The 16559-nt window shown below is 43.2% G+C and overlaps 1 protein-coding gene across 1 annotated transcript in view; it reads left to right on the forward strand.

The window, feature by feature from the left end:
- The window catches only part of SMYD2 (SET and MYND domain containing 2), a 28932-nt gene extending 17358 nt beyond the window's left edge, over nt 1-11574 (forward strand). The window contains exons 6-12 of the mRNA XM_035320163.1: nt 601-668; nt 2434-2536; nt 4773-4883; nt 6557-6677; nt 7460-7634; nt 8965-9073; nt 11164-11574. Coding sequence (XP_035176054.1) covers nt 601-668; nt 2434-2536; nt 4773-4883; nt 6557-6677; nt 7460-7634; nt 8965-9073; nt 11164-11244 — 768 coding nt within the window. The 3' untranslated portion in view covers nt 11245-11574. The remainder of the gene's footprint in view (nt 1-600; nt 669-2433; nt 2537-4772; nt 4884-6556; nt 6678-7459; nt 7635-8964; nt 9074-11163) is intronic.
- Nucleotides 11575-16559: the final 4985 nt, after the last annotated feature.

A 16559-nucleotide genomic window follows, 5' to 3' on the forward strand; every position in this document is an offset into this window, starting at 1 on the left:
TCTCTGTCTATATGAGGTTCCAGTCTTTCTCTCTCCCTTTATTGCTCTTCATGTGTGCTTTAGCTGATACGTAGCTTTGACCAGATGTCAGTGTCATTGTGCCAGGTCTCTGTAACATACGCTCCTTCAGAGCTCTGTGCTGCCCTAGCCTGGCTGAGTTTGCTGCTGCCATCCCTGCCTTGTGCCTTGCATGTGTAGTTCTGCTGAGGCCCCTTACCTGCAGTGGCCGAGTGAAGTCTTCTTGCTCTGTCAGTGTCACACTTGACTTTGTGTTTGCAGTGGTCTGCTTTGACGCTGTTTGCAGCACTTTTTGCAAGCCTCATTTCTCTTGATTGGCCTTCCAAGGTGTGATCCCTGAGATGCTGAGTCCTGAGGAGTCACAAGTATTGGGCTTTATAGTCCTGCACATTCCTTTGGATAGGGATTTGGTCCTCACTTCACTCTTTGAGATGTCATGTAGCTTCTCTGTCAGTACTGGTGAGGGGTAAAGGAAATCGTAAGCAAGTAGCTGCCACTGACTTTGAAGTCTGAGAATGTGATGTGAGTGTGGAGCACTAAGCTGACCAGAATCTGAGCTAGTCTCTTCCTCTTTTTCCTTAGGTTAACTGTAATGGCTTCACGATTGAAGATGAAGAACTCTCTCATTTGGGATCAGCCATATTCCCAGAGTAGGTTGAGTTTAATATTTTTAAAAATAAAAGTAACTCACTTAGAAACAAACAGAAATTATTATACGTGTGTGGAAGTAGATTTGTATTGAAATAAATTTAATAATGCATTTAATATTAATCTGTCTTGTTTAAAGTATGTTAACTGATAAAATACAGATAATGATTTGCAGCAGTTTTGCTTTTAAATCTGGTAAATTTGTTAAAATTGCACTTGCAATTTGTTTTGAAGTACTAAAGCTTAGATTGTGAACTGTATGCAGGCTGGTAGGAAACAATGGCTTACTTGGCAGATTCTGGACAGGGACATCAAGTAATGATCAAAGCAAAATGAAAAGGATTGCAGGTGACTTGCTCTATTCACAGCTTTCTTGTTTTGGCTGCGCATAATCCTTCACCTGGTGTTCTCGGAACAACATCCCTTCTACCTTTGTTCCTTTGCAAACAGTAAATCCCTTTCATAAATTCTTTCAGCCTCCTCAGATGTTTTTAAAACTGCCATGCTTTATGTTGCTATGACAGTGGAAAAATATGTACAAGCTCCTCAGCTTTACAAATAAACTGCAGATGTTAAGCGTTAACTGCAGTTTGGGAACTGGGGAGCACAACTCTCTCTGAAGCTGAGGAGCCTTTCTTCTGTTTAAGTCAGTGCTTCCCACTTAACATTGGAGCAAAGGAGGATGGTTTCTGCCCCTGCTCTTTGCAAACCCCATGCTGAAAGCACTGCCACTCTGCTGATGTTGACTTCCTCGTGAGGCATGGGTTATTAGCAGGTTATCTGTGTCGAAGCAGTCTGAAACTTAGAGGTGCCCAATTAGAGCGGGACCTGATCGGCTGTACACAGGTTAGGTAGTCCTTGCTTCACAGATGGTCCTTCTTTGGGAGGGTCTGTCTGCAGTTCTTATCCCTGACCTACAGACTGGAAATAGAGGCCCCGAAGTCCTGCTCAGGATCAGAGTCGTGGTGGGGAGAGAAGAATATTAAACCAGGATCTTCTGGAATCATGTCCAGCACCTTTGTAAAGGCTCAGCATCTGAGCCGCATCCTTCCTACTTAGCAGTTATACACCTGTGAGCTAAGAAGACTGAAGACACAATTATTATTTTGGTAGATTGGAAGAGAAATAATTACAATTATCCATTTTATCTCAAATAAGCAACAAATTACACTTCCAAGGTTGGTAGTGTGGCAGAGTACTTTTCTCTAGCAGACTGAGCTTTTGTGTAACTTGTGTGCTTGTACAACAAACAAACAGACATCCTCCCTCCCACTTTAAACAAGGAGGTTGGTTTGCACAGAAGCCAGCTAAAATGTTAATGCTGATCTTAAGTTATGATGCAGCAACTGACTTGTTTTCATGTGTTTTCTCATTTCTTTTTCATTAAATGGGGTTTTCTTTCTTTCCCCTCTAAGGAAAATAGTCTGTCATAGGTGCCTAAGTAGGTTGTTGATAGTTAAGCTGTGCAAATACCCCATCAGCTGTACTGTAGCACCCTAAGAATGGGAAAATAACTCACCTTGTCCTGCAATAATAAGATTTTAAAATTGTAATGATTCATTAGCATAGCCTTTCTCCGTATCATTAGGATAAAAACCAGTACAACAGATTTCCCAAGGTTACTTTGATGTTAAGCCTCAATGAAAACAGCTTGCAAAGAGAGACTGACTCAGTCTTTCAGACTTGTTTGTTTTGTGAAGTGGTGCTTAACTTTTGCCTGTTGCTTTTGGTGAGGTGGAAAAAAGGTTTACTTTTCTGCTTTTACAGTGTTGCATTGATGAACCATAGCTGTTGCCCAAATGTGATTGTAACTTACAAAGGGACCTTGGCTGAAGTCAGAGCTGTTAGAGAGATTGAGCCTGGAGAAGAGGTAAGTGCACCATGTTTGAATGTCCTAAGGTACTATGTATGCACGTGTCCTAAAAACAGGATCCATCCTGCTTTTCAGTCTTCATTCCAATTAGATGACAATTTAATAACACGGGGAAAGGATCTCTTGTTTCTCAGCGAAGCCTAAGATGTTGTTTTAGAAAAGTTGGGTAGCTCTGGAGACCTGAAGTGATTCCAGGAGGCAGCATCCTATTTTGTGTTGAAACCAGGGAAGGGCACCTGCAGCAGTCACTGCTGATGCCAGCCTCTGTCTCAGTTTACCCACCTGTAAAAGGAGGGTTAATTTGCTGATGTTTGGCTGCTGCTTTGAAATTTCAACATCAAAGAAAACTATTACTGCTGTAATAGTTCCCAGTATAATGATAATGCAATTGAAGCCAGAATAAACAAGGTAAATGGGGACCAATAAGTCCTCTGACTTGGAAATCTCCTGTTTTGTGGATGCTCTGTCCAGCGATACCACCTCAGCAGCAGTGTGGCTGTGTAGTCACAGAGGAACAAGAGTGTGCTTTTAGTTGGAGCAAAGGTGAGCAGCGATGGATAAATAAGGCCCTGGTAAACTTTCTCAGTCAAATACTGAACTTGACGGAGTCTTCAGCAGCAGAGCTTTTTTTTGCTTTAATGACAAACGTTAGGCAGAGCTGGGGAGGATGCTCGTGCATCTGCACGGGACGAAAATACCAAATGTTCTCTTTGAGGACGGAGTTTGCATCACATTTCATTGTGTGTCATTCACTAACGTTAACCTAGCAGGCAAGGTTAATCCTGATCAAAATAAGTTCAGAGTTGATTTTGACAACTCTAACCAATTTCTGCAGTATGCAACAGTAGTTTGGAAGAAGTGTTGGGGGTGGTTGTCCTGGGTTGCAGCTGGTCACCACTGTGAGCAAAGCGAGTTTAATTGCTGGAGCCCGGGGTGACTCAGGGACTAGTCTCCGCTTTGGAGCTTTCCTGTGGAATCTCAGAAATTTTCAGCATTTTTGGAGAGCACATACTGTGAGAGGTGGAAATGAGTTTTTAATGATTTTTTTTTTTTGTTGGGGGTTTTTTTTTTTTTTTTTTTTTTTTTTTTTGATTGAATTGTGTCTAGAAGCTGCATCAGTTCTACAGGCTCTCATCGCTTTTGTGCAGTTGCTCTTCTGACATGTAAGAATTTTTTGAAGGTGGACCAGTTACTCTGCCTGGGCTCTGCGCAGTCTTATGGGCTGTGTCTCCATCTTCAGGTTCAACGCAGCCACTGCATCAGGAATTTTTGAAGAGTTCGCTGTAAACGCAGTTCTGCATGCCGCGTGCTTTGAAGGCAGGGAAGGGAGGAAAGGAGCGTGGGGGAAAACGTGAGATCACACTGAGTAAGATTAGGACCATATGCAATGTGAAATTACACATACATTTTACTTTCAAATAACTGAAAATGAGGAAATGAAACTAAAACTGCTTCTCGTCTGCAAAATGATCAACTGCAGCGTGCATATGGCGTGTTTCTTGGGGGAGATGTCATTTAAAAACAGCATTGAAGCTAGTTGCAGGGGTTCTTTTCTGAAGGTCGTTGAAATAGAGGAACACTTAAGAATAGTGTATGTGAAGGGCCTTTAAAATGATCAAAAGCAGGTTTTCTTTGCTTTAAAATGTTGCCACTGAAGTAAATCTGATATTCATTCTCCCAGAACTGGAGCGCTGGGCCTCTCTTATTTTCAGAGATCTGAAGGTCTTCTCCCAAGTTTCTAAAGCTTCCAGTGGCTGCTGTTGCCCCAATTTTTGTCACTTTTCAGAAGGAAAAAATTGAGACTCCAGCCTCCAAAAAACCAGGCCACTGTAATTTTTTTCTAGGCTGGATACCTGAAATCATTATTTTACTTCTGAAAAGTCGGCACCTCTTTGTAGTTTGACAGGAGCCTGAGATTTATGGTGTGACAGCTTCCTTATCCACACCTGAATCTTGCTGTCCTGGGTTGAAGCCAGGGTAATATTTGAGGGAAATTCCATAATGAATAGAAAAGGAAACACTTCTCTGTCAGATTGCACTTACAAATGGCAACTCCTGATGCTGCCGAGAGGTTTGGAATGTGAGGGGGAAAAGGCAGGGGAGGTGGCTGCAGGGATTCACAAGTTGTGTCAGTGTGTGGTTGTCGTACTAAGTATGATTTCCACTGAACTGGTAGATATATTTATATATATTTATACTGCTTTTCACTGGCTACTGTGTTTTTACTGTCTAGGTTTTCACCAGCTATATTGACCTGCTGTATCCCACAGAAGACAGAAACGAACGGTTAAAAGACTCCTATTTCTTCAGTTGTGATTGCAGGGAGTGCACTACAAAAGAAAAGGTAAAAGAAAAATGGATAAAATGGATGTGAAATATGCTTCTGACTCTCGGGGCACTACCCAGGTCCTTAGGTGTAATATGGTTTAATTAAGTTTTGGAAAGTAGGGTAATAGAGAGGGGACTTGGTTTGGGTTTTCTGTCTATAAGAATTTGTGCTACTCATTATTTCGTGATGTGTAAATCATGACACGTCAGGAAATTTCCTGTTAGATGCTTATTTAAAGTTGAGCTACAAAGTGAAGATGAATATTTTGTTAGAAGTAGATAATTATATGGTGTCAACACTACCTGGCCAAAAGAATTTTGCTCAGGACCGAGTTTTCTCAGAAAACTATATGCTTTCTCCTTCCTCTCAGGGAACCTTGCTTGGAGCATTTCTGGGCTCCTGTTTGGCACAGAGTCCTGCTGCAGTCCCTGGCTGGGACATCCCAGTCCATTCTAGGTAACATTCTGTGATATTGCTGGGTAATTTGGAGACCCAGCAGCCTCTGCAGAATGGGCTTTCCTGCGGTGGCATCATGCCATTCTTGTCCTGGGTCACAGCCCCTCGTGATGCACAGGCCAGGTCTGTGTTCAGAAGGCATCGCTTCGTGCCCTTCAGGGGACAAAGGCAAACATGCAGACGGTGTTCCTTAAAGCAAGGCGTCGGTTACTTTGGGTAGGAGAATTGAGCTTCATGCTGCTCATCTCTCATTCCAGTCAAAGTAGGTTGTCATAGTCCTGATCCTTACATTCCAGATATTTCCCCCCATTTCACAGAGGTGTCCATTTAAGAGCTGCTTCCCAAACTGATCAGACAATCATCTCCTCCCACTAAACGGTGTCATCTTTCGTAACTTTTTTTTCCCAAATATTGCCCAATATTCTCATTTGAGGCCATTCTGTTGATACTGTAGTTGTGTTTTTCCCCACAGCTACCTTGATAATTTTGACACTGAGTTTAATGAAGCCAGGATTTCATCTGTGATTTCTAAGAACTTGCTACTCATGGAATCACCTATCGCTCAGCCTCCTTCAGTTCTGGAGAGATCCCTATAGCCCTCTCACCTGACAGTTGAAATCATAAAGGATAAAAGAAATCTAGCAACACTGTGAGGCTTAAACAGCAAGAGATTGTCTCCAGATCGCAGCTGACTCCTCATGAAGTTGTAAGTTAGATAGAAAGATACGAGTAAATGGAGCTGTCCAGCAGAAAGCTGGTGGATAACACCAAAATGCGTGGAAATGTTTTTTTGTCTGTAGATATGAAGGATACATTTCTCTATTCAATATCATGCTATTTTCCACTGAGCTATCGCATTGTGGAAGGCCTAAGGAACTTGGGCTTTTCTAGCCTTAAAACTAAATTTATTTGAATCCCTAATCTCTTAGAAGCAGTGAAATGTCCTATGCAAAACTGTTTCCATCACGAAATTGAAAAGCTCTTGGATCTTTCAAAAAAGAAAGGGACCTTATGCAAGTAGAGAATGGCAAATGAACTGGAAAGCAGAGCATTCTAGGATTCCCAGCCAAGGCTTTAGAGAAAACTGCAGGTGCATGCAGTACCCTTGTTTTTACATTCTTTGAGGAGCTTAAGTTCCCATCTGTGTCTTTTTATTAATTTTGTGCAGCAGATGCACCTGTATTTGTAGGCCTTGGAACCTGCATTTATGACATCCGTTGTGTTTCCTTCAGGATGAAGAGAAACTGAAAATCCGCAGGCTGGACAACCCTCCATCGGCAGAGACAGTGCGGGACACGATCAAATACGCCAGGAATGTGATTGAGGGATTCAGGCGAGCCAAACACTACAAATATATCCTTTGTTTCGCTGGCTTGGTGTGGGACCTAAAAAGCTCACCTGCTGCCTTGCTTCAGGAGTACCTGCAGGAGAAGCGCTGACCTCTAGAAGTTAAACGTGCCTCTGCCCTTTCTGTGTCTGCGGAGTTCTCCCCGCAGACAAGGGGCAGTTTAACACTGCAGGTGTGGGGCTGTGAGAGCCTGGGTTTGTTCCTGTCTGTGCAGGTGGCAGTTTCTATGAGCGTGCCATACGGCTGTCCTCATAAAACAAGCCAGAGACTAGAATGAGCATGGGGAGGGGGCTGTTAGGACATGGTAATATTGCCTGATTGAGAGTGCATGTGAGGCTGCAGGTATTGCTCATGGTCACAAGCCTACCTTTCCTAACTGCTGGGATGCAGACAAAAGTGCAGGATTTGGTGGGCCAGAAGCAGACCAGGCAGTCTGATGCCCGATTCTGTACCCACTGCATGGGGAATTTCACTCCCCTTCTGATGCATGATGCATGGACAGAGCAGCTTTTTTATTATTTTTTTATTTTTAAAAAAAGTCTGAAAGCTATATCTGTAGAATATCTGAGTAGGAGGCAGAATTATCTCATAAGTAGTACCTTCAGTTATAGAATACCCTCCCCATGTAGCTCAGGAGTGGCAGCGTGGAGACACTGATGCCACTGGAGAGAAAAGAGGACTTTTCAGAACCGTTCTGAACAAGGTCAAGGCATTTTCTCTTCATTGCTACCAGGTAGCTGTCTGATCAGAAACAACCTATTAATTGGGTTCCTTGACTTCTTCATACCTCCTAGTGAATTGCTGGAGATTTGTGAGCTGAGCCTAGACAAGATGGGTGCCGTGTTTGAAGACAGTAACGTCTATATGTTACATATGATGTACCAGGCCATGGGTGTCTGTCTCTACATGCAGGACTGGGAAGGTGCACTGCGTTATGGGCAAAAAATTATCAGACCATACAGGTAAATGTGAGACTCTTTTATTTTATTTTTTTAATGCTCTAATTCAGTAATCTAAATAATTAAGACAAGTTTGGGCAGAGATCACTTCTCTCAGTGAGAGAATACCTTTTGTATAAACACGCTACCCATGACATCACTTGAAAAAGAGTGTTTAAATTCTGCAGCAGGCTTTGGTACTATCAGAATACGGCCTGCAATGTATAGCTTCAGTCTGGAGTTCTCGATAATACAAGTTTATATTGTCATAGGTACTGTGCTAGTTCTGATTAGCTAGATAAATACTGCTGGTTTTTGTTATTTTTTTATATGTCCTCCTAATACTTCACTAAAGCAGAGCTTCGTAACCCATCTGCAGCCTGTATTTTGTGTAGAGGCAAAGCCCAGGTGTCACTCACAGTCAGCCCCCGGCCCTCTCTGCAGCAGTACAGTGGAAAGCAAGGCCCTGTCCCGGGCCGGGGCCGAGCAGCAGAGGGAGCTGGAGCCGAGCTCAGCTCCTGTGCTCGTGGCTGTGTTGGTGCCCGACATCCCTGATCGCGCTGCAGGCATGGGGGAACGGGCAGGCAGGAGCAGGGCAGCGCACAACCTCTGCAGGAGAAAAATACTTTTTTTCTGGTGAATTTCTGGTGCTTTTGTAGCGGCGGTGTGACTCATTAGAGCCAGCCCGGCAGGTGCTGCGTTTGGTCCTGCCGTGCGTCTCCCAGGCAGCTCCTCATCTTGAGCCTCGACGTCCCTGCCAGCTGGGGGGCGCGAGTCGAGCTCTCCCTCTGGAGCAGCCGCCAGCGTCGAGTCGCAGATCACTTGGCAGAGGGCAGTGATACAAAGAACGAGCCAGTGCTTTCTCCCCGGGGACTCGGTGCCATTTATCTTCCCTGGGACTTGCCCAGCTCGGCTGGCCCGGCGCCTGGCATTCCAGGTCAGCTCTGCCGAGCCGCACTCCGTTTGCTCCGCGCTGCCAGCGCCGAACGGTGCGAGCGGCTGGGGAGCTCGCTGCCCGCTGGGGACCGACGGCTGTGGAATAAGCAGAGCTGCTTCCGTGGGTGCAGGGTGAAAACCAGCCACAATGCCGTCTTCTTCTGTAGCTGGCTGGATTAAAGCTAGTGGCAGAAAGTCACTGCCATCTGACAGCTGCGGCGAGGCATATGGTGGTTTCGGTTCAGTTCCCCAGTGACAGGCATCCCCGGCCCAGAAACAATTGGCGCTGGCTCCTGGCAGCTGCAGCGCTGGGGCTGAGCAGGGAACGGGCCGGGGCAACGAGAGGCAGGGGAGGGGGCTGGGGGAACGCTCCGCCACTGCCAGGTTTGATAAAGTTGACTTTCCTTCTCTCTTGCAGTCAGCATTATCCCGCCTACTCGCTGAACGTGGCCTCCATGTGGCTGAAACTAGGGAGGCTGCACATGGCGCTGGAGAACAAACCGGCTGGGGTTAAGGCCCTGAAGAGGGTATCTCCTGCTTTTTCTTCGTTAATAACACCAGTTTGGGCATGGAATCGCTGAAACACGATGTGCTGCTCTGTCAATAAGCCTAGCCTGGCTGAAAACACAGCATGTGTTAATGTATTTGCTTGCAGGAATTTTGGCTCAGTTTCAATTTTTCCAAGATTGGATTATGGGCCTGTTCTCTCATACGAGCGGCCTTATCTTTTCACAGTGGACTTCCACTGCAGCACTTGGAGGGAGTGTTGCCCTAAAACATCGGTTACACGTTCCTCTCTGAGCTAGAGCTGTGCTAGTGCAAATGAAGCAGAACTCTGGCTTCTCCTGCCTTGCACGGTAAGGGCAGGAGGAAATGTTTGGTTCTTATGAAAGGCACATAGTGTTTCATTGATGCCTGCGATTCCTATGTCCAAGTTAAACTAGGCATGCTTTTGGTGGTTGTTTGTTCTGGAACCAATTTATTTTTAAATAGCTGAAGGGAATTCAATGCATATGGTAATGCTGAAATTGGCAAATACAGCATTTGGTTTTACATTTTTCTTCACCTCTTTTTATTAGCCTGTTCCTTATTCTTTAGGTTTTGGTTCTTTTTTTTTTTTTTTAATTATTATTAGTCTGTACCACGTTTCTTGACTTTCTTCCCCTATTGCTGTTGGACAGAAGTTTATTTTAGTTTCTCAATTATCAGTGACTCCTGCAGCATATAATGGCTTGGTGTGGAATGTCATGGTTTTGGGGCTTTTTTTTTTTTTTTCATTTTTAGATGCTGGCACGTTTTTAGCCAGCTATAACAAAGCCATACAGCCATGGTGAAAGATACAGTATATATGCTCTAAAATGTAACCATCACCTAGTTTAAAATTAGCAGAGGTTTTTCTTCACTGTGGTGTTTAAGCTTTGACTAAAACTGGGATTTGTGCCACTGGGAACATGGGATGGGAGCGAGGGGAACCGTAGGTAGATGTGTTGGCATAGTTCGCTTCCTAACGCAAACATTTTCTAATGACTCATTTCCAAAAGCTGCCTACAGGAACTGCCCAAAGTTATCCCAGCCCCTGATGTTTGGAATTTAGTGGAAAAACAAAGCCATTGTTCTTTGTCAGTTTGCAAGCAGCTCATCCAGGAGGCTGTCACTTCTCCTCTTGGGCAGGAGGGGGGATGCAGCCATTGCTCACCGCTGTCGAGGCAGAACCCAAGGCTCCTGCTGTACTGGCTTAACAAGTGTAAGAGGATAATTCCATAAAAACTTCCTGAGAAGAAAACAACTAAATGTTCTTATTGTTAGGCTGCTGCAATTCCTTGCTTTATCCTAGCACTGTGGTCTTTGAATATTCTCAGACAGTCTACGTTTACTTCTTTCAATCCTATCTATTACATTTTATTGCATTTGCTCGGGGCCACTGCTGTCCTTTTCTGAAGTGGAAAGCTTGCCTCTGCACTCTGTCCGCTCTCTGTGGATATTGGCAGGAAGCTGCAAGACAGCGGGTTTGGCTCTCTGAAACATTTGCTCTTAGCACCGGAGCTGTCTGTAGGTAAAACTGCAAGGAGCCTGGCACAATGGAGCCTGAATCTGAGGAGATCTTGCTTTCTCTTCAGCAGCTGCATGAGCAAATGCTTCCTTCCTAAAACATCGGTGGCTCCCTGGAATCAGTGAAGGGTTTACAGAATCTTACAGAATCAAGTCTGAAATGCATTTTAAAAAAACAAAAAAACCCACCTCCTGCAATAGCCCTGCTTGTCAGTCTGACAGCTGAAGGAGCCGAGCTCCATCTGACAGTGGTTAAGTGTACTGCCAGAACATTACCCACCCCATGTGCAGTTTTCTGTCCTGGAGCTGGTTGCATTCAAAGCAGTTTTGTCAGGAATATCATTTTGAAAGGTGCTTTGGGATCCTTTAAGATGAAAGATGTATTCTATGAATGTAAAAACCTTTATTACTTAGTTTTGAATTTCATTTTATTTCCTACTGGGTTTATGACTACAAGGGGACAAAAAGTAGCTAGAGGTGTCAGACTGTTTCAAACCTCCAAAGAGAGTATTTATAGCCTGGTGTTATATATGAATCAATTGTGTGAATATTTTTTTTCTTTTCATAGGCAATTGCTATCATGGAAGTAGCACACGGGAAAGATCATCCATACATTTCAGAGATCAAAAAGGAATTAGAGGACCACTGAGCCTTTGAATCTATGCAATCCTTCAAACCTTTATTTAAAAAGCCTTGGTACGGAAGCCTTCAGGAGTGCTTTGAAAAGTGAGAGAGTATGAACACAGTTCTGTCCTATAATTGGAATGACAAACACACTTAGGGTTTGCAAAATGTTTCTAGCTTCTACAAATCTACAATTGCCTTTTATTTTTTTTTTTCTTTTAAAGGAAACAGCCATGGTTTCTTAGAGGGCCTGCCTCGTAACAGCTCGTGCAAAAATGGCCAATTTTTCGTTAGGGATTTTAATGTGCATCTTATTTGTGTAAAATAAATAAAGCGGTGTTGACCCCCCTCTTGATTCCAGTTGTACACTTACATTGCAACTAGTTTGACATGCTTAAGTTGTTCCACTTAATTTGTCAAGTTAATGAGCAAAACTGGTATGTTTTTATTGTTGTTGTGGTTTAGTATCCAATTTCTCATTTCACAAATTATTTTTGCATGCAGTAGCTTAGCTGAAAGAAAGGAGAAACGGGGCTGGTGAATTTTTCAGCACCCAGCACCTTGTCCTCAGTCCATCTGCAGGCCCCTCGTTGCTCCTGGTAGGTGGGAATTCACTTCTTTAAGGACATAGAGCTCAGCAGGCTTTGTACAGAGAATGCTGGCACCTATCTCAGGGCTCAAAAGGATCACAGAAGATCCGCACTCTGCAATTTCTGGCTTTTAATCCCCTTTATAAGTTAAGGTGAATTTACTACAGTGGGTTAAAGCTCTTCTCGTTTGTTAGCAATTACTTTTAATGGGGACACAAGACCAATTTCTGAGGAAAAAAACAGAGGGAAGTAGCTTTCCTTGCACATTTATAAGACGTTAAAGGCTTTTTCCCCTCCATTTAGTTTGATGGCAAGAGATCCTTTAAAGGATAGGGGGAGGAAGAAGAGGGATAGAGTGGCTCTCTAGTTTCAGTACCCTAGTTGAAGGATGTTGCACAGTAAAAGTACGTGATCGTTCCTTACTGCTTTCACAGCTTAGAAAGTATGATGAGAGAGTCAGCACATCACCATTGTTCAAGATCATGTTTTCTTTCTTGTAGGTGTTTGTCTGAAAATAAAACTGCTCGAGCCCAAGGGTTTGTCAGATCATTCTGCTGAAAGCTTTCATTGCGCTCTAGCCAACAATTGTTGGAGTACGTAAAACTGCACCAGATCTCAGGGCTGCAGAGATCCAAGGCTCTTTCACCACAGCCAAGTCTAGGAAGGGTGTATGAGCTGCCTCGTTCTAGTCTGACTTTATCTTGTCACACAAACCCTTGTCCAGGGAAATAAATAGCACCTTCATTTTAGAAATGGGAAGTCTGGGCTCTGAGCAGTAGCAGCAGGTTCACAACTCACTGCGGCCCTGGTTGTGCCATGGAAAACAAACATAAGCACGGAAGGTGCTAATACGAAACCTTAAGCTTGTATAGGAAAGAATGCATGCGTACTTTTCATTGAAAAAAAAAAAAAAGGTTTATTGTATACTGTGAATATGAAGGACAGCCTTACCAAAAAAACCTTAGTGATGGAAGACATGTTCATATTTGAAAAAGCATATAAGAAACTATTTACATAAAGGCAGTGAAGGGTAAAAAAAATTATTGCAGTCAATTAATGCTGAATAGAACTTTATAAAAAGAGAAAGAACAGAAACAGTGCAAAAATACTGTCAAAAGTAATCAGTTCTATACACAAGATAAAACTGACAAGCATAAGCTTATGTACTGATATGATAATACATTAGAATATAAAATAGCATGCATAGATTTTTTTTTTAAAAGGCTTTCAATAGCATAGCATAGTTCTGCCATTCAGCCCTAACAAGAGGGATCGGGGGACAGGAAGGGCATGCAACTGATGTCCCATTTCTCTATAAAATGTGTACATACAGTGAGGCTGTGAGACTTAGATCACTGTTCACACTTAATTGTCATGTACAGAATTAAAGAACAAAATACAACAGAAGCATCAAAATACTGAAAGTAAAACAGGACAGGAAAATCCAGTGACATAAAACTTAAACATGTTATTTCATTTAACATGTCCCACACAATTATATATGGGAATATTACAGTCATCTGCATGTGTAAACTCTTATCCTTTGTAAAATATCCCAAGAAAGGTATTTTACTAATGAGGAAAACGTTTTCCATATGGAGCAATCTCAACAGGGTAAACAATTAACAAGCTATTAACAATGTGTCTGGCTCTAAAGAGTTGGTTTCTTTAAAGATTCTGAGTAGCAGCAAGAAAATACTTCTGGTTCACATACATGAGAAGGAAGTTCTTACATATTTATGGGTTACTAAGCCATGGAACTCCCCAACACAGGATGTTGTGAAGGCCAGAGGAATAAATGCGCTTTAAAAAATGCAATTCACTGAAGATGAATTCATCAGTAATTATTAAACACAGTAAGAGGGATATAGCTTTAACCTGGGGAAGCCCCTAAATCACTAATGGCCAGGTGTGCTGGAGGGACTAAACACCCTGTGCTACATTCATTTATCTTTCTTCCTTAAGTGCCAATTACCAACCTGCCACGGAAGTATTCTGTAGGAAGCCATCCTCATTTAGTCTCGCCTGCCTGATAGGGAATGCTGCCACTGAAGCACCTGCGTAAAAAGACTCAGCCCAAAACACTGAGTCCTGATGCAGGTGATCTGGAAGAGTAAAGCTATGAAGCACTGTATTCAGTTCAGGGATCTGCTCAAACATTAGGCTTTTCATTACCTCTAACTAGTGCTGGGGTTCTTCAGTGAGAGCTGCCGTCCCAGCAGCGTTCACTCTCCTGAGGCCAGGCCCTGCTGGGAGCAGGGAGCACTCAGTGAAGGTGCGCACGAAGCACAAAGCACAAGCAACAAAACATCAACACTGGAAAAAAAAATCAACTGAAAAATGGCTGGGAAGAACCAGGCAAAATTTCACTGTTTTTAAAGTATCTTATGCTAACAAAATCTATTTACTTTTAAATATTTATATAAACACTGCTATTTTTGAGCTGTACAGTAGTGTTTTGTTTCCCAAGCTAACAGTCGTTTATCTGTGGCTTAGAACTCCATTTTCTCTTGGCCCCACAGCCCAAGCAAGCAGCTCTTCCCTTCCTCAAAGCACAGTCCTTGCAAGTCCAGGGGACACACAGCTGCATCGATGGCAAGACCTGCATGTACAGCTCCCACAGCACCTGATTCTGTATGAAATACCTCTCTAGGAGGCTAAGAATGAGCTGGGGACAACTACCTTCAGGGTTTTGGACCTTGAGTCTTTCTCTTGCTGACTGAACATCCATCAGCAGAACCGTATCAATTTTTATAGAGTATTGGACAAATGAAGTTTTCATGCAGTGCTGCCCTTCCAAGATCAGTCTTGGACACGATGCATCCTTTATTTCACGAGATGCGTACCACATGGGATTTCCAGATGTGAAGCATTCTTTTCCACAAAGACAAGCAGCAAAAGCTAACCTCTCCCACTGAGGTACGAGAGCTGCTACAGCAGGTATGAGCCATGCTCATGCTCCTGCTTTTTGAGCATGCAGCTCACAAATCGTTAGTGAGACTGATGACAGCTAATTCAGTCATCATCTCATCCCAGGAGGGAGCTGGGAAGTCAGCTGTGGTGAACGCAGCATGGTCTGTAGCTGCTGCATTTCCCCCCCCAGATGTCTGTGCTATACTCAGGTGAGAGACTGCTTGTCAGCATTTACCTGAGGGTCACTCATGGGCTACAGCAACAGCAAGTATTGGATGAAAAATAATGTGTTAGCTTAAAATGACCTTCTCTATTAGAAGCAGAGACACTTGCTCATTCCTTTCCAGCCTATGGTTTGCCATTTGCATGTCTGTTTACAAGAAAGAAGTAATTAAAAAAGCTTTTGAAATCATGCAAATATTTAATATTTGCAATTGAGGCAAGTGATTTAAATAAACGGAACAAGTGTTCTTCAATATACTTCTTATAAAGGACTGCATTAGCAATAGGTTGAATCAATTCTCACAGGTGTCTCTTCAGCTGAAACACTAGTTTAGGGAAAAGCTATTTCCAACAGGGCTGAGTATTTGGGGTCCCTATACACCTACAAAAACAGGAGAAGTTTTGTGGGATCAAACCTCATCTTAAGTCAGCTGAGCAAGGACAAGAGGTGCCAGTGCAGGCCGAGCTCCACCGTTCTCCATGCAGCCTGTGGAGGGCAGGAAGAGGAGCTCTGCAGCACTGAGCAGACTTGGTGAGCAGCAGAATTCAGTCATCTCTCCCATCCTCGATCCAGGTATTGTTAGGCATGAAATGCTCTGACCATAACTTTAAAGAAGAATTTGATGCCAGCAACCTCAATACTACCATTGTTAAAGGTTTAAAGGAAAAAAGCTGTCAAATTCCAAAACTAAATATAGATTAAAAGTACATGAAAGGGAAAATACACGCAATGAATTCCCAAGTCACGCTTACTCATCCACTCCAAGTTCTTCCTTACAAAATAAGTCAGGGAGCGTAGGCTAAGCTCGCCAGACTGCAACATGGGAACTCTGGAGAAGACTGGCCGTTTCCAACTTTTTCTTTTTTTTTTTAAGGTGAAGCTCCATTTTTTTCTGGAAACTGATGCATTTCTGCAACATTTTCAATCCAAACCACTCAAAATGGAGAGACTGTTTTCTTGTAACCTACCCATGGTCATGCTTTGAGGCTAAGAAGTATGGAACCAACAGCAACTCAAAACGTCTCCTCAAAATGACTCCTCTGTGGGTCTGTGGGTCAACAGTCCTGTTGCTTTAAGCCTCACGCATTCATTCCTGCTATGACTAATGAAATTGGATACAATATGCATTTTCCTGTCACTCCCTAAAAGGTTAGGAAATGCTGCCCAAGCGGTTTAGGACTGATAAAGCTACAACGGGTTCAAAGTCAGGAGGCTCAGATTTTCCCCTACAGAAGTGGATCACATTTCAATCACAACCCATTGGCATGCTCAGGTTCGGCTGCAAGCTGGGGTGGAAGGGAACCTCTGAAGATATGCTCCAGCCCAATTCACGTAGGATATTAGCAGATCTACTCAAGATAAAATCTAGCAGGAAAAAATACATTGAAGTGAGATGAAAGGAAAAGTTTAAAATTACCATTCTTTGACAATGAAAGGGAAAAAGTGAGTCACGTTGGCCTCTATCTACCACACCAGCCACATTACGAGTTAATTGGAAATGACTGTTTACTAGGTGGCCGCTTACTTGGCTCATTAATGGGCACTGACTTAATTTGGAAAGGATTTTCGGTGCCATTTCGTAATTAATATTTTTCTAAGACACCCGTGATGTAT

This window comes from Oxyura jamaicensis, chromosome 3, assembly GCF_011077185.1.
Source record: "Oxyura jamaicensis isolate SHBP4307 breed ruddy duck chromosome 3, BPBGC_Ojam_1.0, whole genome shotgun sequence".
Lineage (NCBI taxonomy): Eukaryota > Metazoa > Chordata > Aves > Anseriformes > Anatidae > Oxyura > Oxyura jamaicensis.